Consider the following 23,415-nt stretch of genomic DNA (forward strand, 5'->3'; position numbering starts at 1 on the left):
AGTTGAAAACTTAAGTTAATGCATTACCAAATGCAAATGAACGAGTCTATATATAGATTTTCATGGAACTCTTCAAGTAATTGTGGTATCCAACCTACTCTATCTCTACTCCTTTATCTCGATAGAGAAGTGACAAAGTCTGGCATTCTTTTCAAGCAATGTTTTCGTTTCCTAGCATTCTTTTCAGATGACGTTTTATTGTAATGGTAAAAAACAATTATGTCTATGTGGGGTGAGAAAAACTTGTATGGAAGAACTTTACTGAGTAGCATTGTAATCCAATCAAAACTTGTCACATGGCAAGTCTTAAATATAATATTTCATATTTAAAATTTTCATAATTATTTTTCCTACTAACTAATTATACACCTTGAGGTTAATCTAATGATTAATTTTTTTCCCTTCTTTTCCCCTTATTTTTTCTTTAATTTCCAAATTTTCCCTCCAGTGCGTTTATGTTTTTCCGTAGGAGTCTTCACTATCTTCTCTCTCACATTTCTACCATCATGTTAAAGATGGACAATCAAGTTGTCATACGGAATAGATTGCACTTGTGAAAGTGAGAGGGTGAACCATATTTATGCATTGTAGAAATAGTTGTATTTCAACCAAGGTTCTAAAAGACGCTAGGCGCTAGTCGGCAGCCGTCTGGGGCCTAGCACCTAAGTGGCTAAGCTGAGCCTAGGCAAGGGCTTAGGCTGAATAAATGGATTAAAATAAATTTATTACATATCGTATAATAAGTGCCAGGTTTTTATACAAAATAATCCCTAAGATTTGCATGATCAATAGAAATGGTCCCTGAGATTGAAAATCAATAGAAATGGTCCCTGAGATTGTCCACCATCCATGATTTTAGTCCTTCCGTTAAAAACGATTTTGGGCAATTTTCAAAGCTTTGTAACTCAATTGTTTCTTAACCAAATTCGACCCATGATTTATCAAAATGAAGATAGGAAAGTGTAGAATAAGATTATACCTATTTGGAAGTCCAATGGTTATCGGAGATGGCCGGAAAATAGCCTGAAAGGTGACTGGTCCGCGGGAAAACTCGAAAACTAGCCAGAAACTGGGTAAACTTTAAACGTTCATAACTTCTTCAATACTTAACCAAATCGAGTGATTCAAAAACTAAAATAATACTTCCTGATGAGACAAAGAGAATGGTACCTTTTTCAAAGACTAACTCGTCGTGGTTTGGTCGGACAACGGCTCGAAAGTGGCTAACCATTTTCGAGTTAGCCACTTTTGAGCAGTTTTCCGGCCAAACCACGGAGATTTAGCAGTAAATAAAGATACCGTTATCTTCTTCTCGTTGAGAAGTATGATTTTTGTTTTTGAATCACTCAATTTCGTTGAGTATTGAAGAAGTTATGAATGTTTAAAGTTTACCCAGTTCCCGGCGAGTTTTCCATTTTTTCTGCGGACCAGTCACCTTTCAGGCTATTTTCCAGCTATCTACGGCAATCATTGGGCTTCCAAATAGGTATAATCTTGTTCTATACTTTCTTATCTTCATTTTGATATATTATGGGTCAAATTTTATTAAGAATCGATTGAGTTACGAAGCTTTGAAAATTGCCCAAAGAGTTTTTAACGGAAGGACCAAAATCATGGATGGTAGACAATCTTAGAGATTATTTCTATTGATTTTCAATCTCAGAGATCATTTCTATTGATGCAAATCTTAGAGATCATTTTGGATAATAACCCAATAAGTGCCTATACTTAAAAAATACATAATTATTTTAGGATATATAAATTACAAAAAATAATGACATATAGATTGTAAAGTATTAGAACATATTAAAAACATGGGGAACAAACATATAATAAGTGTTCATACAAGTATCCACTATATCTCTAATAATTTATTGCAAAAAAATAAAAGGCGCAATGAAAGTTATTGATTTTCTATCTAAGTGAGAGTCACGTCCTAGGCGGGTGACTGGGCGGGTGCCTAAGCGGGTTAGGCGCTCTTTCTTAATTTTCAAACACCTTGAAATTAATCAGGCGGTGACCAGTCGCTTAGCGCCTAGACGGAGCCTAAGCAGCGCTAGGCATGAATTTTTAGAATAGTGATTTCAACCAAAACAAAGTGACAAATAACAAATAAATTGTGAAAAAATGAACTCCATAATCTGGACTGAGTCTGTTCGTTGTTTGCAGCAAAAAATTCTGATACCTGTAGGAGAAATAAACACACAAATTACAACCCAAAAATATATAGAACAGCACGAGCTTAGCATGACGTACTGGGAAATGATGTGTTGGGCAATGAAATGTTGCTCATAACTGAAAAAAAAATGTACAAACAAACTTTTGTAAAAATGAAGTATGTGTTGGATTTTTCTTTTATTTTTTATTTCTTTTAGGATAGTTGGAGAAGATGGCTTAATTGTTTTTTCCCTCACATTCTTATGAAGAAGGGAAACATAGAGTGGGGAAGAGACTACATACTGCGAAGAAAATTTAGGAAAAAAAGGATAGAGAGAGAGTAAAAGAGGAAAAAATGATAAAAGGAACATAAGTTTTGTTAAAAATGAAGCCTGTGTTAGAATATAGGGTACTTCTCACTTTTATTCTCTAAAATGTCGTGGTTTTTAAACTTTCATGCATCAAGTTTTTTTCGTCTTAGTGTCATACCTAATGTGAGAACTACGGGACACTTTCACACATCTATTAAGTTTTCCGTCAGAACTTTCGTTCGTGGCGGTCACATAGACCATGATTAGATGCCGCGCGTCAATCTAACCTCACGTGGACATTAAAAAAATAAAAATTAAAAAACTAAGCCTTGCCCTTGGTTCTCCCCCCCCCAAACCCCTTCTTTGTCTCCCCAACCTCATTTCGTTTCCCTTTCACAATTAACGCATAACTCTCTGCCTCCCATTACTTCTCTCTGTTCCTCCTCCATTCTTTCAAGCCAAGAAGCTCAAATTCTGGTGCATTGATTCGACCTAGAAGCCAAAACACTTCATAAATCTTGGATCTTTGGTTGTTCCTAAATCCTAAGCCTCCACTAAGGCAAACCCCAGAAGCCAAAATGTTATCAATTTGTGCAAATGTGACAGGTTCGATCCCTGTTGGAAATATGCCTAAAGCTAATCATGAGATGGTATTTTATTGAAATTTCATATGTTAAATTAATCTAATTTAATTTAAAGACAAAGATTATGTTTAAAGTTGTCTTATAAAATGATATATGTTTGAACAATAAGTCCAGTGAATATGTAACTAAGAGAATGTAATCTAAAGAAGTTAGATTTATGAGACCTTTCTTTTTCATATACATATTCTAAACGTTTCTGATTATAGGATTGTCAATTGAACATTGACATTCTCGATAGATCAGTACATTTCCTTTGGAGTGTGACTGGTCTCGGGTCATTGGTGTGAATGACACCAAGACAAGTATGTATGTGCTCAATAAAGAGTGAGTCCACTGAATGCGATCAACCAGGAGTTCTCAGAGCAACTCCACCGTTGCTTATTGATTTGGGGATAGGTGACCCAATTCACTTTCCTCCCCCCCCCCTCCCTAAAACACTCTAGCCCACTAGGGCAATTGGACCCAAGGTGAGCCCGATGGAGAACTCAGGCAATAATCGCTTAGCAAAGTGGGCCTACGTGACGTAAGGTTGACGTCATCATGACGTCAACCACAATTAACATTATTTAAAAATTATAGAAATTATTAAAAATTAATTAAAAATACAAAAAAATTATAATTTCTCTCTATAAATACATAACCATGTTCTTCCACTTTACACTACATTTCAATATTTTCAAATACTTTTAGTTAATCTTTTATTATTATCCGAAATTAAAATAAAGTATCTTTTATAATTTTATAAAATAAAAAATACTAATATTTTAATATGGGTTACTCAATTTAGCGGTGGAGATGCACTTGGGTAGTTAATGTTCATTGTAAACAGTTACTGTTCATTTAAGGAGATTGAGTTGCCTATTGCCCAGGGGGCCTTCCTACATTGGAAGTGCTCTCATACTCATGTCATATGAGAACTCATAGTTGGGATAATGCAAAGTAGTTCTTTGGCCTGAGACACCATAGTTGTCTGGTGGTTAGGTCCTTAGTCTTTGGCTTTGCTAAAGGCTTCCATTTGAGGGTGTCCACGACATAAGGTTTAAGCTAAGTCGTGTGGGCATGTGAGGGATCTCTAACCTTCAAACTATTGAGGGAGAATACTCCATAATAAGATAAAGAATCTCTGATCGGAGTACGAATGAGATTTAGGAAGTTGTACCAAATCACATCCAAGATAATCATATAGACAACAAAATCACATTACATAGTAGACATGAATAAACTATCAACCAAATAATATGATCAAGAGTATTGATTTAGAGAAGAAATGTGTTGCATTGTTCCCAAACTGAATAGGTTTTCCAACCTTTTCTAATTGGCTTGGATAGCCATGACATATTGGCAGGTGTCACTCATAGTTTGTGAAAGCCGTGAAGATGAATAATCACGAAAAGAAGAATTGCAAGTAAGTTTCAATTCACAATTGATCAGTAAGAGTTTTAATCGCAATTTGCCTAGCTCAAACCTAATGAATCACACACTGTGTAAGTAATGATTCAAGATATAACAGAGTTGAGTAAAGACAATTAAATAATTTAATTATTTTTTTTACTAGGAATAATTAATATGTTAATTAATCAACGAATAAGTTTGTGTTAGACCTCGGGTCAGTTTGGGCCTCGAGGCCAAATGGGCATTGAATGGTCAAGCCCATTAGCTTAAGTTGTACGACAACTTATAGGGCACAAGGCCCTCTAACAAGCTTAGGCCGCCCATAGAGAGAGAATGAGGACTTTGGTCCAGTTCACTCACAAAAGTTGGTGAGTATAAAAGAGGCATTATAGTCTCATCTTTCATTATGGTTTATTAAAGGAAAGAAGAGATAGCACAAGTTCTCTCTTTCTCTCAAGAGACCGGACAACATGAGAGGAAATAGCTAGCTATCTCTTCCTCCCATATGTGTTGGTGGCGAAAATTAGAACCCCTCTACTTTGAGGACTTTTACAGAATCCATTCAAGCTTCCAAATCCATGAATCCAATGAGACAAAATGATGAAGATGAAGGCTATGGAGTTCAACCTAAGATAGGAATGAAGGCCCTCACCTTGGGTGATTACCCTTTCTTTATGCAAAGAGGAGCTTCAAAAGGTACCAAAAAAAAATTCTCAACTCTCTTTGTGATTTGAATTGAGCCCTTGGTAACCAAATTACTGGGCTTTGAATTTTATGGCTTAAGTTATTTTTTAGTGCATACAAGCATGTTTTCATTATATAATTGTTAAAATGCATGTAATATGTTGTTCCATAAACTTAGTATATAAAAAAAAAAATTTCTTCAATCCCCACCGATCCCCATCCCCCAATTAACAAATTAACCTATTAACGCTATCGTTTGTAAAAATAAAATAAAATTGTTTTATGACAAATGAAATTAAGGGTGGGCAAACGGGTAGAGGAACCGCATGTCAGGTCGGGTAAACAAGGTTCGGGGTGAGTCTAATTTTTTTAGAGGATAAACGGGACGAGGCGGGACGTGTGTATTTTAGAGGCGGGCCGAGTCCTATCATTTAGAATAACGGGCCCCGGATCAGCCCATTCTAAATATAATGGATGTAGTATCAGTTTGGTACTGCTGTGATTTAAAAAAAAAAAAAGGAGACATTTTTAGCGTTTGGTAACCTCTTAGAATCATCTTTTTTTTTTCACAAATTAAGATGAAACAAAGCCAAAAAGCCAAAGCAGCAATTTCTAACTTTGAAAAACCAACTTTTGGCAAACCTCCAAAAGGCACTGAGACTTTAATGAAATTTCAGATACCCATATTAACCTTAACCAATTCAATAATTTACATTATCATATCAAACTGGACTGCTTCAGAATCCCACCTAAAGCCATCCCCCCGTAGCCACCTGAAGCCATTCCTCTTCCATTAATCTATCAATCTGATCAAACTTGACATATTGGGAGATCCATGTGAAGCCATCCTCGTACCCTATCTTGCGCACGATAAGGATGTGGGTCTTGTTGTCGGAGTCGACTGATCTGCCAATCTTGATCTGGAAAAAAAATTCAAAGAGGGGTTGGGGAAAAAGATCCTAAAATCGCGAATTTGGTGAAGAAAGGCTTGAATTCAAGCGAAGAAGAGCCTGAAATCGTGTGATCTGCTTCAGGAATTTGCGGATTTTGATTCGAGGTTCAGTTTGAGTTGTTGGCAGGGAAAATGAAGACGTAAAAGAAGGGGTGACGGAGAAAGGATGGTAAGAAGAGTATCCGGGAGCAAGGATGACAAGGAAAAAGATGGAGAAAGGAAAAGAGGGAGAAATGGGCCATAAATGACTAATAAATATATAAATTAATCATTCCTCCACTCTATACTCTTTTTAATAAATTAAAAATAAAAATAAAATAAAATAGGAATTATTATTGACACTTCAAAAATCTCATTTTACACTTCAAATTTTCTATAATTAGAAAGAAAAATATATTAATGAGGAATGTATAATGAGATTTTTGAAGTGCTAAAAATAATTCCCGATAAAATATTATTATATCATCATACTCTTTTTTATTATATCATTTTTAACCAGTTAACATATTCACAGTATTTTTGTATAAAAGTTTACCAAACCCTTAACCTAAAAAAAAAAACACTGTCACAAAAATTTTACCAAACAGTAAACTACTTAATTTTACCGTTATTTATTTTCACATGATAACGAAAACAGTTTTTTTAAAAGGCGAGCAATATCAAACTAGCCGTGCTCTTCTCCTGCTCCATCTCTCTTAGAATCCAGAGTCTCCAGAGTCCCAGACCATCCACTCCTGTCAACCTTTGCGACTCCGACTCCGTACTCGCTCTTCTCACTGCCGTCTCGACCACCACGACGGCACCAGCTGTCTCTCCTCTTGGACACATCCCAGAGAACCTAGGTCCCAGAACCACGACGACACCACCCATCTCTTCTCCCCGACGACATCGGTGCCATCGAGAACACTGCCAGCGGCCGATGAGATGAGGTTCTTCAATTTCGATATATTATTACGGCCAATGAGGTTCGGCTTTTAAATATAAGATGAATTTCAGTTAGCATCTCGATTGGGCATGCTGAAATCCTCTCGATTTCTGAATCTAGGGTTCTGATTCTTATTCAGGCCAATCGATTCTTCAATTTCGTCTAGAAGAATTGTTCAGTTGTGAGCTGAGCTGCTGACGATCATCAAAAATCACCAGCTTTTTGCAGCAACCGACATTTTATTTCTCTTTGCAGGTGATTTTCTTCTGCCCTATATTATCTGGGTTTACGTGTTTGTATGGTGTGGAAACTGGGATTGTGGACTTTGAGCCACCAAGCTTGTAGCTTTTGGATTTCTGATGCTTTCGTTTTTGTTTTGGTGGCACTGGGATTGGGATTGGGATTGGAGTTCATAAAATTTTGGTTTTAGATTTCCATGCTTTGTTGAATCATATGCTTATATCCCATAATTTATTTTCTTGAAATTTTGATGAATTGGGTCTCTTTATTTTAGTTTAAGATATATTCTTCAGTAGATAATTACCATATTTAGCACACATGAACTATAGAAAGTATTTTCCTTTACGGCGGAAACGATCCACACACCTCTATTTATTTTTGGACCGAAAAGGGCTGTGAGGAATGTATTTCCCTTTATTTTAATCAAGAAGTTATGCAATCGTTGGCCCCGGAATTGTATGCATATAGATATAGACAAGTGTTATGTCAAAATTAAAGTCGTTTGTTTTTAAAGAAAACTAATGGAAATGGTTTGAAAACTTTGAGTTTTAACGATAAGGACAAAATAAAGGGTAAAGTGAATAGTACCAGCATTGACTTTTTAACGTAAAAATGTGGTTTTTCATTCAAGTGAACAATACCGTGAGTTTTTTTTGTTAAAACTCCCTTGTTTTTAATGTTGCAGCAGTGAGAGCTCATACGTAATGGAGGACCTCAAAGAGAAGCTGCTTCCACCAAAAGTCCCAAAACCTGCATCAGCTGTAAACCTTCGCGAAGCATCGTATCGATCATCGGCCTTTGGAAGGTAACCTTTTCAAGGAGTAGTTCTTCTGGGGCTGAAGAATATATAAGAATTCATGTCTCTGTTGCTGCAGTGCTGCTGTGCAATGCAGTTTATAAATTACCCAAAAAAATAAAAAGAGTTGGACCCGCTCCAAATTGGTCTATTTGAAACTGGCCGGATTAGATCCGGTTCCAAAACTCAAAATCCTTCTACCCGACCCATCCCGTTCCGTTTAAAACAGGTAAGGTTTGGTCCCTTCGAAATTAAGCCCGGCCCAGCCCGTGTCCACTCCTAAATGAAATGATTATTATTTTTTCTTTCTTTAAATATAGCAAAGAAAATCAAACCCTCACCTTATTTTATCAACATTGGCTGCAAATCACACATTAACCAAATCCTAATAAAATTAATATCAATTAATATAGACCATTTTCATCGATACATTTACAACAGGCAAACACCTTCAAAACAAATGGGTTAGCTACAATTAGATATCAAATTTATCACAAATATATATCGTTCTCATATACGTTGAACCTGTGACATCGTTTCATCAGATGAAGTCTGAAGACAACTATCCTATTAAACCAAAGGCTGGTTGATTAATTGTGTTAGACTTAATCAATTATTTAAAATAAACCCTGAGTTGTTGTTTGACTTAACTATTCATGACACCGTGATGAAGTTCATCAAAACTATTTTATACATTAGCGTCAAAAGCATAAAAATACAATCTGACTTCCTCACGTATAGGTCCTGTTTCCTTATTGTACAGATTCTAGATATATTATTAGGAGTAGGATACTCTCCAGATCCTCTTTGTGTGGATCTGAGAGATTAATCAATCGTGTCCGTTCATCGTACATCATGCGGATAGAAATTATTTAAAATTTAAAATTGAATATAAATAGTACTTAACGAAAACTGACCGCACAATGTACGATGAACGAACACGATTGATTGATCATCTGGATCCCCACAAAGAGGATCCTTGTCCATATTATTAAGCCTCAATACCGACGGCTGGAAAAAGTGCAAATTAGACTATCTCTAAATCAGATGTCAAATTTTAAATGAAGGGAATTGTTATTGACACTCCAAATTTCTCATTCTACACCCCAAACTTTCTATATTTAGAAAGAAAAATACAGTGTAGAATGAGATTTTAGGAGTGCAAATAACACTTCCCTAAATGAAATGTCATTCAATCAAATTTGAGATTGAGATATAAAATTTATGTTGCCAAATTTGACATATGAGAAAAGATGCTGTCAATTTTTTTTAATTATTTATTTTAATGATTTCTTTTTGAAAGTGGGTTTTACAAATATCATTTATAACAAAAAACCATATGGGTTGGAGAAGAAGAAAATCTACATTGTCACGTCAACCATCTAATTAATATTTGATATTTATCTTTTAACACTTTCTATTGAAGATGCTCTTATATGGTTAAGGTAGATTATGTCAATGCGCGTGTGGCTTCGACTCTGGAGGGTACCAACTACTAGGTGGAGGTTGCTACATATAAGTACTTTGTCAATGGAAGAAAATAAGATTTGCTTGTAACGTTATACAACATTTACCAATATTTAAAGGTTTGAGAGTGTTAATTTTTTATTAGGAGTAAAATATTAATTTTGTAAGATCGTATAAGGAAGCAAGTTATTCTTCTATGGTCAATTAGTTTTAGGGTCAATCTTTAATTTCTTTCATAATATTAGAGTCAAGTTAATCCACACATCAATTAGTTTTAGGGTCAATCTTTAATTTCTTTCATAATTTTAGAGTCAAGTTAATCCACACAGTAAGCATAATAGCTTACGTACTCACATATCACCCACTACGTGTTGTTCATATGTTATACGTAAATAATGTCATAGGTGAAGAACGTAAGAGTGTAAACTGCAAGTTAAAATTTGTAAACTGCAAGTTAAGATTTATAAAGAAATTAGGTTATTCTCCATGTAGCCAACTGATTTTTAAAATAAACCTCAGTGGGCTAGTAGCCAACAAGATCCTCTCTGGTTCCTTTTGGTGAGGATCATGGGGATCTGTAATCATGTTCGTTAATCATACATCGTGCAGTCAGTTTTTGTCAGGTACTGTTTGTATTTAATTTTAAATAAAAATATTTAAAATAATTTTTTACCGCACAATTTACTATGAACGGATATGATTCATAGATCTTCAGGATCCTCACAAAGAGGATCTAGCGAGTATCTGGATTCGCCTAGTAGTAGGACAAACTTGGACTTTCATGACGGTTGGACAATGAATAGCAGTTAAAATCTTTTACGTTTTTTGTCATATTTGAATCCGTAAGAGAATCAACTTGACATGTAATTGTCGAAAAACAATGAACCCTCCCCACCACGTAATTTAAATTAACATGTGTTAATTTTGACGCATCCATGCATGCATATTTCAAAGTTTCATCATTTCACCACTTACTAGATATACTTGATAATATCCTACGTTAAAATATAAAATTACTTGAATCTTTTAGATGAATGAGTTAAGTTGAGCACATTGTAATTTATGGCTTTGTGATTTTAATTAGGTGAGGTATACAAGTCTGTGGTCCAAACCAAAACTTGACACATGGTAATTTAACGTTTGATTAGTGATTTTAACCAGTGATTTAGATGCATATATATATTTTTAGTTTTAGGTAAACAAACAAGACTTTAGTCCTCACCTTCGTGTCACATGCATGGACTGATGAGGACAAGCAAGACTTTCTCAATTCTGAATTGCGCGCTTTGACTGAATCTGGTCCTTCTAGACTGCTTGTTACCCAAGCATTCCATAACATATTAACAAACAGATACAACGGTCAACTTTAACTGTCAACCCCTCCCCCACCAGTCGTACGAGTCTTCCATGCACCACCAATTCTTCCCTTTCCACATCCACCTTCCACTATAAAACCCCAGATACCTAATAATTCAAATAGCAAAACAAACCCCATTTACCAGATTAACCCTTCTCAAAACCAGCCTGTATAGAGAGAGAGAGAGAGAGAGAGAGAGAGGGAGAGTTTTCCGATGTCCAGTGTCGGTAGAAGTCAGTCTGTGAAGGTTGTGATCATCAACACCAAGTACGTGGAGACGGATGCTATGAGCTTCAAAGATGTCGTGCAAAGGCTAACTGGGAAGGACTCGAGGGTGGCATACGAAGTGCAGGAGCCAGTTACAAAGAGCCCGAAGTACTTTTTGAAAGAGGAAATCAATGGGAGGACTAGTAATAATGTTATGGAATCATCAAATACTTCTACTACTAGTACTATGTCTCGGGATAACTCTTCAGTTTTGATGAGAAATATCTCGTTCAAGGAGTTCGAAAGAATGTTCAGAGAGATGCCTCCAGTAGAGGAGTTTTGGGCTGAGTAATATATTCTTTAGAAAAATTACTCTATATATATAGTTGTATGTGCTAGCTTATAATTGCATAACGTTAATTTGGTTACCCAGTTATTCCATATAAATCATTTCTTCATTCTATACATTTGATTATTACCTGACCGATCAATTTCAGATACAGTAGCATTACAAGTATCATATTTACTAACCCAACTACAAGTCGCATTTCCAAACAAGGAAGATAGATAAAACCCTACTTATACAAGTGTGCATATATATAAAAGGTGGATCTGACCTATATAATGCGATCAGAAAACATGCTTGGCCGAAATAATTTATTTTCTCTATATTTAACTGGAAACTAAACTAGCCTTACCATGATTTAAGATTAATTCGTAGTGATAAAGCTGGAACCACTTCAAAATTGGTTACACACATCACATAAATAATTAATGTAAATGCCTGGATTGTGGGGCAGCATGCGGCAATAACGTCGATATTACTTAATTCTCACCTGCGTGGCTTTATTTTTGTCACAAAAATTATGGGGTTGATATCCGTTGGCCATCCTTTCATTTGCGCCCTCTTGTGCTACAGAGTATCTGTGGACCAAGCCAACTGGGGATGACCTACTTCTTTTGACCTACTTCTTCTCAACTTGTTTTTGTCATCTTAGGTTTGGTGATTTAGTACACTAGAATATATAAACCAGGGAAAAGGAATGTCCATTCCATTATGATGTATGTATACTTTGGATAATGACGATTCTCAATTTGTTATTCCCTCGCCCAAACATATACTTCCTTTTGAGGAATTTTTAAGGGTGACAGAAAAATAGTATATCATGTGTTATAATATAGGTAAATGACAATAAATTAATATGTCTCATCTTTAGAGTACATTAACAAAAATCAAATGTACGTGTTATGATTTGAATAGTACAGTAACGCCACGTGGTTGTTAAAGCATGGCTCTTTTTGATGTTATTAAAATGGTAAAGAGTCTCACCTATCAGTATGAGTCTCCTAAAGGAACCAACAAGAGAGGCTCCAAACCGAGCGCTTCGCCATGAGCTACTGCGCACTACAACTAAAGCTCGACCCAATCGCTTTCCGATTTTCATAACCCCTCATTTCAACATAGCTTCATTATCAATACAAACAAAAGCATCTTTCTCAATGTAAAAAAACTAAACCATCACTCAACTAATCGAACTACTTGACCTATTCGGGTTACTTGAGCTATAATCAACTGGAATATTCTATATATACTAAATCTCAGCGGATTGACACTGTTCATTAACAGTGCCGTTCCGGTTTTGTCCCTCAGTTTCTTCATGGTTTTTCGGCTTTAGTGGGATTGTGCAGTAAATTGGCCATTTTGCCCTTCATCATAGGTGTTGCGCGTGCGTGCCTGTTTGCTTCTAAGCGATGTTGACACGTTAGTCTGATTGAAGAGTTCTCCACCGTTCCTTTTCGTTTTTGGTGAGGAAGGTGCTCGAAGGCTCTTCCATTTTCTTCCGTCGCTTTTTCCTTTCTTTCCTCTCTGTGCTTTTCTCCCCGTGTCAACCCTTCGTGTTTCCCTGCTTCTCTCGCCGTGTCGATCGTCGATCGTGTGTTGTGTGAAGAGTTTCTTTTTCCGGCTGATTGTACTGTTTCAGGTGGTTTCTCTGCTTTTTTTTATTTTTTATTTTTTATCTTTTTATCTTTTCTCTGATTGGGAAGAAAATTTGTGTTTTCAGTGTGGTTGTTTAATCTGATTGGGTTTTTTTGTTTCAGGAAAATTGGTGTGTGAATTTTAGGGGTTTTTTGTACAACCTTGCAAACCCCTGATTAAGGTCTGTGAGTTTTTTCTTTCAAATCTTTTCTTATTTTTTTCGATGATTTGTGTGTGGCTGTTCCATCTAATTCGATTTTTCGTTTTAGGAAATCTTGGTCTTCGAGGTTTAGGGTTTTCATCTAGATCGATTGCTCGATCGATGTAAAATTGAAGTCCTCTGTTTTTTTCTCTCTAGAACTCTGTTTTACTGTGTTGTTTCTGTTGCAGGTGGCGGTGTTTGCTTGGTTTTGTGCTCTGGTCTTAGAAATTGAATAGTTTTTTTTTTTTGGTGGTTTCGTGCTATCTTGAACTCCAAGTGGAAAGCCCGGGGAACAGGAAATGGACAATCACAATTATTATTGGTTTTTATATTTAATATTTAACTCAGTTTAATTAATTAAATTTTTTTCATCAATTAATTTGAATTATGTGGTGAAATAATCATATATAATTAAGTTTATTAGGTTGCTTTTTTTCTTTTTTTTTTTGGGTGTGTTTTAGCATGTGGATCGGATTTCAAGTATTTTTTAGGGTGGGTAAAAAGGTTGATATAGTTTATTTGTTGCAGAGGATATGAAGAAGTGGAAAGGTACCTGGTGGAATGCGAGTTTTGATGCTTAAGACAAAGAATGGTAACTTAGCTATTTCATTTGCTTTTTGGCTATTTCATTTGCGCTGTACAATGCGTTTTAGTTTTGTTCAACTCATAGATAGTTTAACTCATGATATGTCTTCGCATCGTTCTTGGATATCATTAACTACTCCTTGCAAAAGGTGAAACTGAATATATACAAAATTTTATATTTGTGCATCAATAGATAACTATGACTAATTTAAAGAAATTGTTGCAATTTGGTATCAATTGTGTTCAGTTGTTTGGAAGCATGACTATGTCTGCAAGAGATTTACTGAGGATCCAGATTGTATCATGTTCTGAATGAGCTTGAAAGAGGAGTTGCTCTTCATCTGACAATTGCATTGCATGTGAGTAATGTCTTCTGTTTTCGTGTCTAAATTATTGAGAATTAACTTATACAGATGGGGATTAAGTGATTTAAAGACATCGCATTTTAGAATAGGTTTTGTTAATCTACCCGTGGTGGAACCCAGCTGTTGAGAGGCAACCATAAGATAGAATCCACCGGATAGGGCAGTACAAACTGATCAGGTACACATTTTTCTCCAGTTCTGCAAAGTGTTCCCAACTATACAAACCAAAAAATCTATGTTAATATCTCTAATATTTTCTTCTCCATTGCAGAATTATGAGATTGGTTTGGAATTTGATTATTTCAATTTGTTTTTCTGGATTATATTTCAAGGTCAGTTGCTAAACTCTGTCCTTTGTTATTGGTTTTTGTTATTAGATTATTCTTTGTTGCTTTGGATTTAAGCTATTGTTCAATGTCTTTTCATATGAGTTCTGCTTTTTGCATTGTTCTTTTTTGTTATTAATGTTGGATTGTTGGCTTATAAATTTAGAGTGGGTTGCTTTAGATTTTACTTGGAGTAGCTTGCGAATTGATTGCTGGGTTTTAATTTAGAGCACTATCTAATCAAATGAAGGGCCAAGAGTTTCTATTTGAATGATGGTCCTAGATCATTTCATTCGTTCCAGAAATGTTTCTGAATTTGAAGACTTAAAATCCAGACTAAAGAGTAGCATTATCTTGGATTGCCTATCTTAGCAGGATGATTTTAAATTACAACAACTTTGAAATTTACATTTGGAGTGTATTTTCATGTACAGGACAAGGTGTGGATTAGATAGCAGGATCTGGTTGGAAGACAAGATTTTGTGAAAGAAAGGGTAAGAAAATGCTGATGAATTTTCTTTGTTGATCTGTGCATGTAAGAGCTCTTACTGATTGTTTTGTTTTCTTTTGGCCATGTAAAGGCTCTGTACATAGAGTTCACAATACATGCATAGTTTTTCTTTGTTCTAAAAATTTTAAGTTCCTATAATTCTTTTCCTGCATTTATGAATTCTAAATAAATGCAAATCATAAAAATAATCACAGTGGATAAAATTATTGGCTTTTATGCACTAATGAAATATGGCAGCCTTTCAGCTCCCACCCAAGGGTTTTTTAAAGAATGATGTAATTAAATCAATTACATGCTCTATTAAGTATGTTTTATATATAGTTGTGGTAGTTGTAAGGGAATGAAATATTTATGCAGATAATTGGTAGTTTAAATATATAAAAATGGAGAATAATTATAATTGGAACACCTAGGATATTTAACATTGTTTTGTTTTGCATGTGTTCTCATGTTAGCACAGCTTTTGTTTATGCATTTTATTCAAGTGCTATTTTTTATTAGTGTTAATTTCGGGTTGTACATCTACATCTAACAATTAATTATTCGTTTGGAATTTGGTTGTTTGTTAATTTCATTACTACCTATTCCCTCAACTTCACCTAAACTGTTCTGCATGTATAAGATTTGTGTTCGTGCAAGTGATTTCAGACAGATTTCAAGCTGGGGTGTAGAGATTTGATTCAAATTGGTGGATTTGGGTAAGAAACTAAGAAACTCTGATATTTTCTTTTGGTTGTAAGATTTGAAATGGACATGCATGTGACTTTCTTTGTGAGATATAAGAAATTGAGAATTTTTTTGTTTATTGTTCTAGGGTGGGAGGGGTATTGATAGATATAAGAGAATTAGTAATTTTAATCAATTTGATAAATTAAGAATAGCGAGTTAGCGATCTACACAAAAAATTTGTTAATAAATTGGTTAATAGGTTCTCATTTCCATTTTATTATTAGCTCTAATGCTTTTCTTTGACTTATGTGTATGATACAATTGATATGTTCTGTGTATATGAGCTTGCTTGAAATATAGCTAGGAAACATCTTTCCATTTTTTAGAATACTTTGAAATATAGCTAGGAAACGTCTTTCCTTTTTTTATTTGGGCAAACATTTATTTCCTACACTGTTAACTTTCTTTAATGCTTGCTCTGGATTTTACAGGTTCTTTTTAAAGTTTGGCACTAAATTGCTTTTCTTTTCTTGGGTGCAAGGAAAATGAAGGAAGGGAAGGAATTAAATTCTGGATTTATCAAACACTTTGTAGATATTCCATGCATTTTTGCAGCTGGAATCTTTTGGTAAATACTTAACCTTTTAATCAAAGCCTATGTATGCCAATTGGTTTTGTAAGTAGCATCAAATAATTAATTGCTTTTTTCTTGGTAAGTGCTTAAATGTTTACACTTTCAGTTTAACAGAAAATGATAAATTGAGACAAAGTTGGAACCTAAATTACCTAATAAATCAATATTAGCAAACCCATGAACTTATTTCGTGATTATCACAATATTGTTTCAATATCCTACTTTTGCTTGCAATTCTGTTCTCTCTAGGACATTAAGGTGCATTTTTGGTTTTTAAGTTTCACCGCCAGATAACAACTGTTTCATTGTGATCTCTCTGTGAGATTGGATATATGATTTAAAATTTTTGTTAACAAATGTTAATTGTGATTCAATTGTTTTCTCAATCATGTAAGGAGATGCAATCTAACCGACTGTAAAAGACGTCGACTATGTTGATCAAAAAATTGAAACTGCATGTCTGTATTATGACAGGAAATGGAGAGCAATCTGTCTCAATTTTGGAATGTACTGGAATCAAAGAAGCTAACTCAAGGTGTTAACTTTGAATTTCCCCGAAATATCCTTTTTTTATTAATTATTTAGATGTAGAAATTCTCCATGTTATTTTTATTAATTATTTATTTGGGAGTGAAGTGAAAATCTGTAAATGCGGATTTGTGTTTGTTTGCCCAGATGCTATTTCAAAGCTGGAGGAGGCATTGTTGATTAATCCTAGGAAATATGATGCTCTGTGGTGCTGGTAAATGCTCCGGACCAGAATGAGGCAAAGGTTCCAAAAGGTGTTATACTGCTTCCAGAAGGCTTTCAACGGGGTACTTCCACTTACAAATTTGTTATTCTTGGAATTTGTAATCCCGCAGCAACGCGCGGGCATTACTAGCTAGTTTGAACTAATCACGTTACTTGACTAGAATCAACCGGACTACCCAGACAAGTTAATCAATTTATGGACCAAATAAAAACTCCCTAACAATTAACCAAAATAAAACCCATAAACTCAATCAATCAACTGTTAACAAAAAATCCTAACAATTAACCAAAACAAAAGCCCATATCAAGTCATATCAAATATCCATAAAGATACGTTGGGCTTCCGGTTGTTTGGGTTTGGAGGTTAGATTTGTTTAATTAGTTTGTTTTATTTTATTTTATAAGAAATGATAACATCTACACTAAAAAAAAGTTGGCTAAACCTCACAATAAATTAGCCATAATAATTAGTTTAAAAAAAAAATTAAGCATTAAAGAAAAATTAAGGACTCGGTCAAAACAACATTGATTTGAGCTAGATTGTTTTAAGCATTAAAGAAAAATTAAGAACTCGGTTAAAACGATGTTGATTTGAGCATCAAGGGTGCAACAAACTTTTGAGCTGATTCAGGCATTTAGTCGAACTATATGAATTTCTGGTTTGATAGTGTTGAGAAAGTGAAGATTCTGGACAACAAAGGGGCGATACAGTTGCTTATCAACCACTGTTTTGGCTTTCACAAGGCACATGATCACTCTTGTCCCTTGATGGATCCATCATTGTGTTTGCTAATTTCTTTTGGAACTTTTGTTAGCCTGCTTTTGCAAGATCTTTGTACGATATCCTTTGGAACTTTGTTGCATGAATTAATCACCTATGTACATGCGTCCAATTTATCACATTAATAAAGGTAAACTTACTAAACTTAGCTTCCCTACAATGTTGCCCACAACTAGTATGGAATCCACCTCAATTACAATACTAGAAAATTCTCAAATTGGTTTAACAGCTACACTACAGCCCAAGGAAGTGCCTTTTTACTTCATCACGGTGCTTGTGCTTCCATATCTTTCACACAAACCTAGATAAAACCAAGATTACACAATTGGAAATGTTAATTAGTAAAAGAAAAACGTATTACTATTTGATTGAATCATTTTTGTAGGTGTTAATATGGTTAAATAATTTTATGGGTCAGAGAGATAGAGATAGAGGACAAAATACGAGTAATAGATACAAGACACAGTTGCACCCTCCATAACCAATTTAGATGAACCAACACGTATGTATTCATTTACATCTTAAATGTATTAATTTAAACCTTAAATTATCCACTTTGTACGATTACGTACATTTTTTATGTTTTAAGACAAGGGTCAAAAATACCGATTTTGGCGTGAGATCATAGTCCAAGTCATATGGGTGTCGACAAAAGCAAACCATGTCATGCGCAATGCAATTTGCTTTATTAAAATTTTCCATTTTTATATATAGATGTATGGTAAAATGTATGGTATAAGATTCCTACCTCAGCTATGGAGCGTTGAAAACACATCCTCTTTTTTTATAACACTCACTTAGTGGGATAGATAAAATTGAGTGTAGTGACATCCTAGGATTTATATTGTCGACTCTACTTAGTTGGTTAAGACTTTGTTATTGTAATACATTTTTGCTCATCACCTTAAAGTGATAGTAATGCTCACCACCCTAAAGTAATAGTGATGCTCACTACCCTGAAGTGATTGTGATGCTCATCACCTTGCTTATTACTATTTAATGCGTTTAAATTTTAAGATTTATGTATATTCACTATACTGATATCGAAATTTAAAATTATCACAAAATGATAAAAAGTGTGGTGAGTAAAAATACTCTAATTTGTTCTCGTAAACACTCACCCTTAATTATTCATGTATCTAATTGACATTAGATCAATTATCTCCCATTGTCCTCTCATGTTTGCGTAAAAAGTGGTTGTGTCAAGTATAAATTACAAAGTGGGATGTATATTGAACAGTGGTCTGGTCTGAATGTCAATCGATCGGCATTCGGCACTTATTGCATTGTTATTATGGATTTGAGATCCTCTCATGATCCTCTTTATGAGGATCTTGGGAATTCTCAAATCGTTTCTGTTCATCATATATTGTGCAGTCAGTTTTTGTCGAATACTATTTATATTTAATTTAAAATAATTTCTGACCACACGATGTACGATGAACGAACATGATTTGAAAATTCCCAGAATCTTCACAAAAAGGATCCGAAGAGGATCCTCATTCGTTATTATGCACCAAAACTGATCAAATCCTGCAGTACTCGAATCGCATGATAGAAAATAAAAACACAATCGCAATATTTTTATTTTTTTTGTGCGGAGAGGATTGTCTAAAGAACAATGCCACTCAAGTGGATTTAGGTCACCTCCAACTGATCGGACCAGAGGGTTATAGGGCCAAAAATAGTCCGAAATGACACAAAAATTGTCTCTAACCGAGGGCTATGCCAAAGAGCTTGTGGGCCTCACCAGGCCAAAAAAGGAGAAAAGGGTCAACCGGCTGGCCCAACCTAGCCAGCCAGCCAGCCTCGGGCTGGGCCAAATGTTTGAAACCAACGGCTAGTTACTGACTCAGTTAGTCGTTATATTTGAATTTTTTTTTTTTTAAAGTTTTTGTAACATCTCACATCGCCTAAGGGAGTGGATCTTGTAAGCCTTATATGGATATTCTCATTTCTACCTAGCACAAGGCCTTTTGGGAACTCACTGGCTTCGGGTTCCATCGGAACTTTGAAGTTAAGCGAGCTCGGGCAAGAGCATTCCCAGGATGAGTGACTCATTGGGAATTTCTCGTGTGAGTTCCCAGAAACAAAACCGTGAGGGCATGGTCGGGGTCCAAAGCGGACAATATCGTGCTACGATGGAGTCGAGCCTGGGATTTGGTGGGGGCTCGAGCGAGGATGTGATAGTTTTTTTTTCAAATTTAAAAAAATAAAAAATAAAAAATCTATTTTTTTTCCTATAACTTCGTAAGCCATTAAATAACGTTAAATAACATGAAACAACAATAAACAATATTAAACAACATTAAATAACATTAAGTAACATAAAAAAAACATTTAACAATATGAAACTTAAACAATATTTTAAAAAACATTTAACAACATAAAACTTAAACATCGACACGTGACACTTGAAATCCGAGACGTAAAATTATTGAGATTACATCTCGAAAAATTATTGACAATCCATAACGTAAAATTATTGAGGTAATTTAATTTAGGTAACCATATTAATTCAATTAAAATAATAAATTATGTTTGGCTCAATGATCATTTGGCCCCCTCATTTGGAGATGGTTTTTTATCATAGAGCTATGTTTGGCATATGACCCTTTGGCCCCTCGGTTGGAGATGGTAAGAAAAATGGCCTGACACTGTTTATTAAAATATTAATTTCTTGGAGGGCCATAGGGCCAAAAAGAGCCCTCTAACCCTTTTTCGGTTGGAGATGGCCTTACCACTCCCCATGTGAGAATATCATTTTTACCGCTTACCAATTAAAGGATATTTATCAAAATGACTAAACAGCTGAGTTCAAATCTTTTGCATTTAAATTTTTTTATAACCTGTCTTTGTCTTATCTATTTGAGTGACACATGTTCTTTTGACTGAATTTATCTTTAATTTTTTTATTTTTTTAAATTAGAATAATAAATTGAAGAGTTAACTCTGTTAAGTGGAGTTAAAAAAAATGATCAAATGCCAGCAAATAAGATAAGTTACAGAAATACCGCAAAGGGTTTTGAGTGCAAAAGATTTTAACTTCTTAACAAATTAGAATTTACGACCTGTGTGAACCAACCAATTGATTTCAACCGAAGCTTTTATTAATGTTTTGGGTGGTGTCATATGACAAGTTAGTGTTTCCCATACAATTAATAGTGATTAATTTGAAGGACTGGTGATTTTATACAGTCACTTGATATATATATATATAGGAAAACTAATGAAAATGACTTAAAAACTTTGAATTTTAATTATAAGGACAAATTAAACAGTAAAGTGAATAGTACCAGAATTGACTTTTTAGTGTAAAAATGTTGTTTTTCGTTAAATTGAACAGTACCGTAAATTTTTTGTTAAAATTTGATGATACATTTTATTATATCAGGTTGAACTTGGGTTCATTAGGGTTATGAGTGAACCATTGAACATTCACCCCCCCCTTTTCGTTTTGTTTCTCCGGTGCCAGCTCATAAGGACAGGGCCGTATTTTACGTTTATAACTTTTTTTTTTGTCAGTATGTATATAACTTTAGAATAATACTATTTTGGCACACGAACATATGTAATTTGTTGACAATTTTAAATGAAGGTTCGTCGTTATATTGTCTACTAGACTCGTATGAATTTGAAAGTGTGTTAAAAAATATCAATTTTTATTCTTTACGTTATATATGTTTGCCTCTTCATGGAGCTAGTCGTAAAGGAATGGATGAGGATGGATATACCATTAGATTCTAAATATCTGTCCAATTAAATAATGATATTATATATTGAATTGAATTTGCTATAATGCAAGATCGGATAGAGAGAGAAAAAAAAAATATTAGGTTTAAAAATAATCACCGTGATAACTATATGTTTTGTCGAAGAAACACTTCAAAGAGCTCTATTGGAGAAAAATTTCTAATCTACCTACTTTTCATGTTGTAAATTATTGTAGTTGTTCTTGTAGAGCGATAATGTTAGGTGGTTAGATAGTTAATTGTTAGGAAGGAAGAGAGTTAGTAAGATTCTAACTTGCACCAAGAGTGTATAGACGTGATTGATTTTTGTCACTGTGATAAAATGTCATATAAACTATAATTGATATGTACAAAATTTTACATACAAAAAGCTTTATTAAAAAAACTCACAATGACTTGATTTTATTTTGAGTAGAAAAGGAATGTCATGTTATACTCGTCTACATTGATTAAGAGAGTTTTTCTTTTAATTAGAATGTTATTTTAACCATAGTTCAATTACAGTTCATATGACAAATTTACGATTTTGATTTTCCTCAACTGTTATACATTATGAAAATTCTAAAAAGACAACTTTTATTTATTTATCATATTGTAGTTATTAAATTCGAAGAAACATCAAACACTATTATTCATCCATATTATAAACAAAAACCTAATGATCATGATTGATCAAACTCGTGAAAAAAAGAACAAAAACCTAATGATCATAATTGATCAAACTCGTGAAAAAAAAGAAGACGACCATTATTGACCAAACAAATTGTAAGTTTTTGTGTTGGGGGGGGGGGAGTGGGGTGTGTTTCAGAATGTTCGAGATTAGAAATAATGTTTTCAAATTCTGTTCCAAAATTTTGAATTCAGATCAGATTATAAATTTCAAATTTAGAATTTTTATCATATTTCAAAAAATTTTAAATTGGAGTAATCTAAAAAATTTGAGAACATAAATCGAAAATTTCATATATTATATAAGTTTTTGAATATTCTCTAATGTTTTTGTAAATACAATTTATTATTCTTTTTAATATTTAATATATGGTTATGTATAAATTCAATTAATTATGTGGTAAACTAGTATGCTATTGCTTACTCTTTTTAATGTAAAAAATATGTTTAATATAAAAACAATGAGCAAAATATATTCAAAAGCAACAATAAAATACTAAAGTTGATCACAAAATATAAAATATATAATTTGAGTAACTATAAAAATCAGTATTTCAGAAGTTTTCATATCAAAATAAGCTCGAAACATTTAAAAAAAAAATCAGATAGGTAATTTAGAAGCCTCTTAATTTCTAAATATATTCCAATTTTCGTTCTAACTTTTTGGAAATATTACTATCTGAATCGAAAACACCATTCCAACTTGCACCTTAAGATGAGGAGAGATTTTTCAATGTATCCGAATTACGGAACCGTATGTCACATATTATTATAGAAGTATAGGAAATGTTTTTTTTTAAATTTCCATCTACTTGAATAATGATATATAACGTACGTGTGTGTTTCGAGTACACTAAAAAATCTTTTGTAGGTGAGTGAGATCAAATGAAGACGAATAATCATCGCTTTCCTTTTTAGACAGGTGGATACCAACCCGCAAAAACAAAAAATCATTTGACACAAAAAGCACAGCAGAAAATAAATTATCAGACAAAAAAAAAGAAAGAAACGAAAACAGAAAATAAATTAGAAAAAAAAAAAAAAAAAAAAGCGGGAGT

General features: G+C 34.0%; 1 protein-coding gene and 2 long non-coding RNA genes across 8 annotated transcripts; all 3 read left to right on the plus strand.

Annotated features, from left to right (window-relative positions):
• Window positions 1-6,762: 6,762 nt before the first annotated feature.
• On the plus strand, window positions 6,763-9,974 carry LOC125472531. Its single transcript, XR_007254496.1, has 3 exons — window positions 6,763-7,105; window positions 7,205-7,320; window positions 7,991-9,974. It is a non-coding gene; the product is annotated as an uncharacterized LOC125472531 (long non-coding RNA).
• A 1,060-nt stretch (window positions 9,975-11,034) lies between these two features.
• On the plus strand, window positions 11,035-11,610 carry LOC103957338 (VQ motif-containing protein 1-like). Its single transcript, XM_018649870.2, has one exon. It carries the CDS (start codon window positions 11,140-11,142, stop codon window positions 11,482-11,484), a length of 345 nt encoding a protein of 114 aa, XP_018505386.1. The 5' UTR covers window positions 11,035-11,139; the 3' UTR covers window positions 11,485-11,610.
• A 1,306-nt stretch (window positions 11,611-12,916) lies between these two features.
• LOC103940266 lies at window positions 12,917-17,318 on the plus strand. 6 transcript variants are annotated; one of them, XR_007254482.1, is made up of 12 exons: window positions 12,917-13,114; window positions 13,233-13,291; window positions 13,501-13,634; window positions 13,841-13,904; window positions 14,145-14,256; window positions 14,347-14,440; window positions 14,534-14,594; window positions 15,023-15,082; window positions 15,722-15,797; window positions 16,310-16,396; window positions 16,877-16,937; window positions 17,078-17,318. It is a non-coding gene; the product is annotated as an uncharacterized LOC103940266 (long non-coding RNA). The 6 variants fall into 6 exon arrangements; XR_007254479.1 differs by having other exon boundaries at window positions 12,918-13,114; window positions 13,501-13,904; window positions 16,260-16,396; XR_007254478.1 differs by having other exon boundaries at window positions 12,918-13,114; window positions 13,501-13,904; window positions 16,320-16,396.
• Window positions 17,319-23,415: the final 6,097 nt, after the last annotated feature.

This window comes from the organism of the source record quoted next, unplaced genomic scaffold (assembly GCF_019419815.1).
Source record: "Pyrus x bretschneideri cultivar Hongxiangsu unplaced genomic scaffold, Pyrus_bretschneideri_v1 Contig7, whole genome shotgun sequence".
Taxonomy (NCBI): Eukaryota; Viridiplantae; Streptophyta; class Magnoliopsida; order Rosales; family Rosaceae; genus Pyrus; species Pyrus x bretschneideri.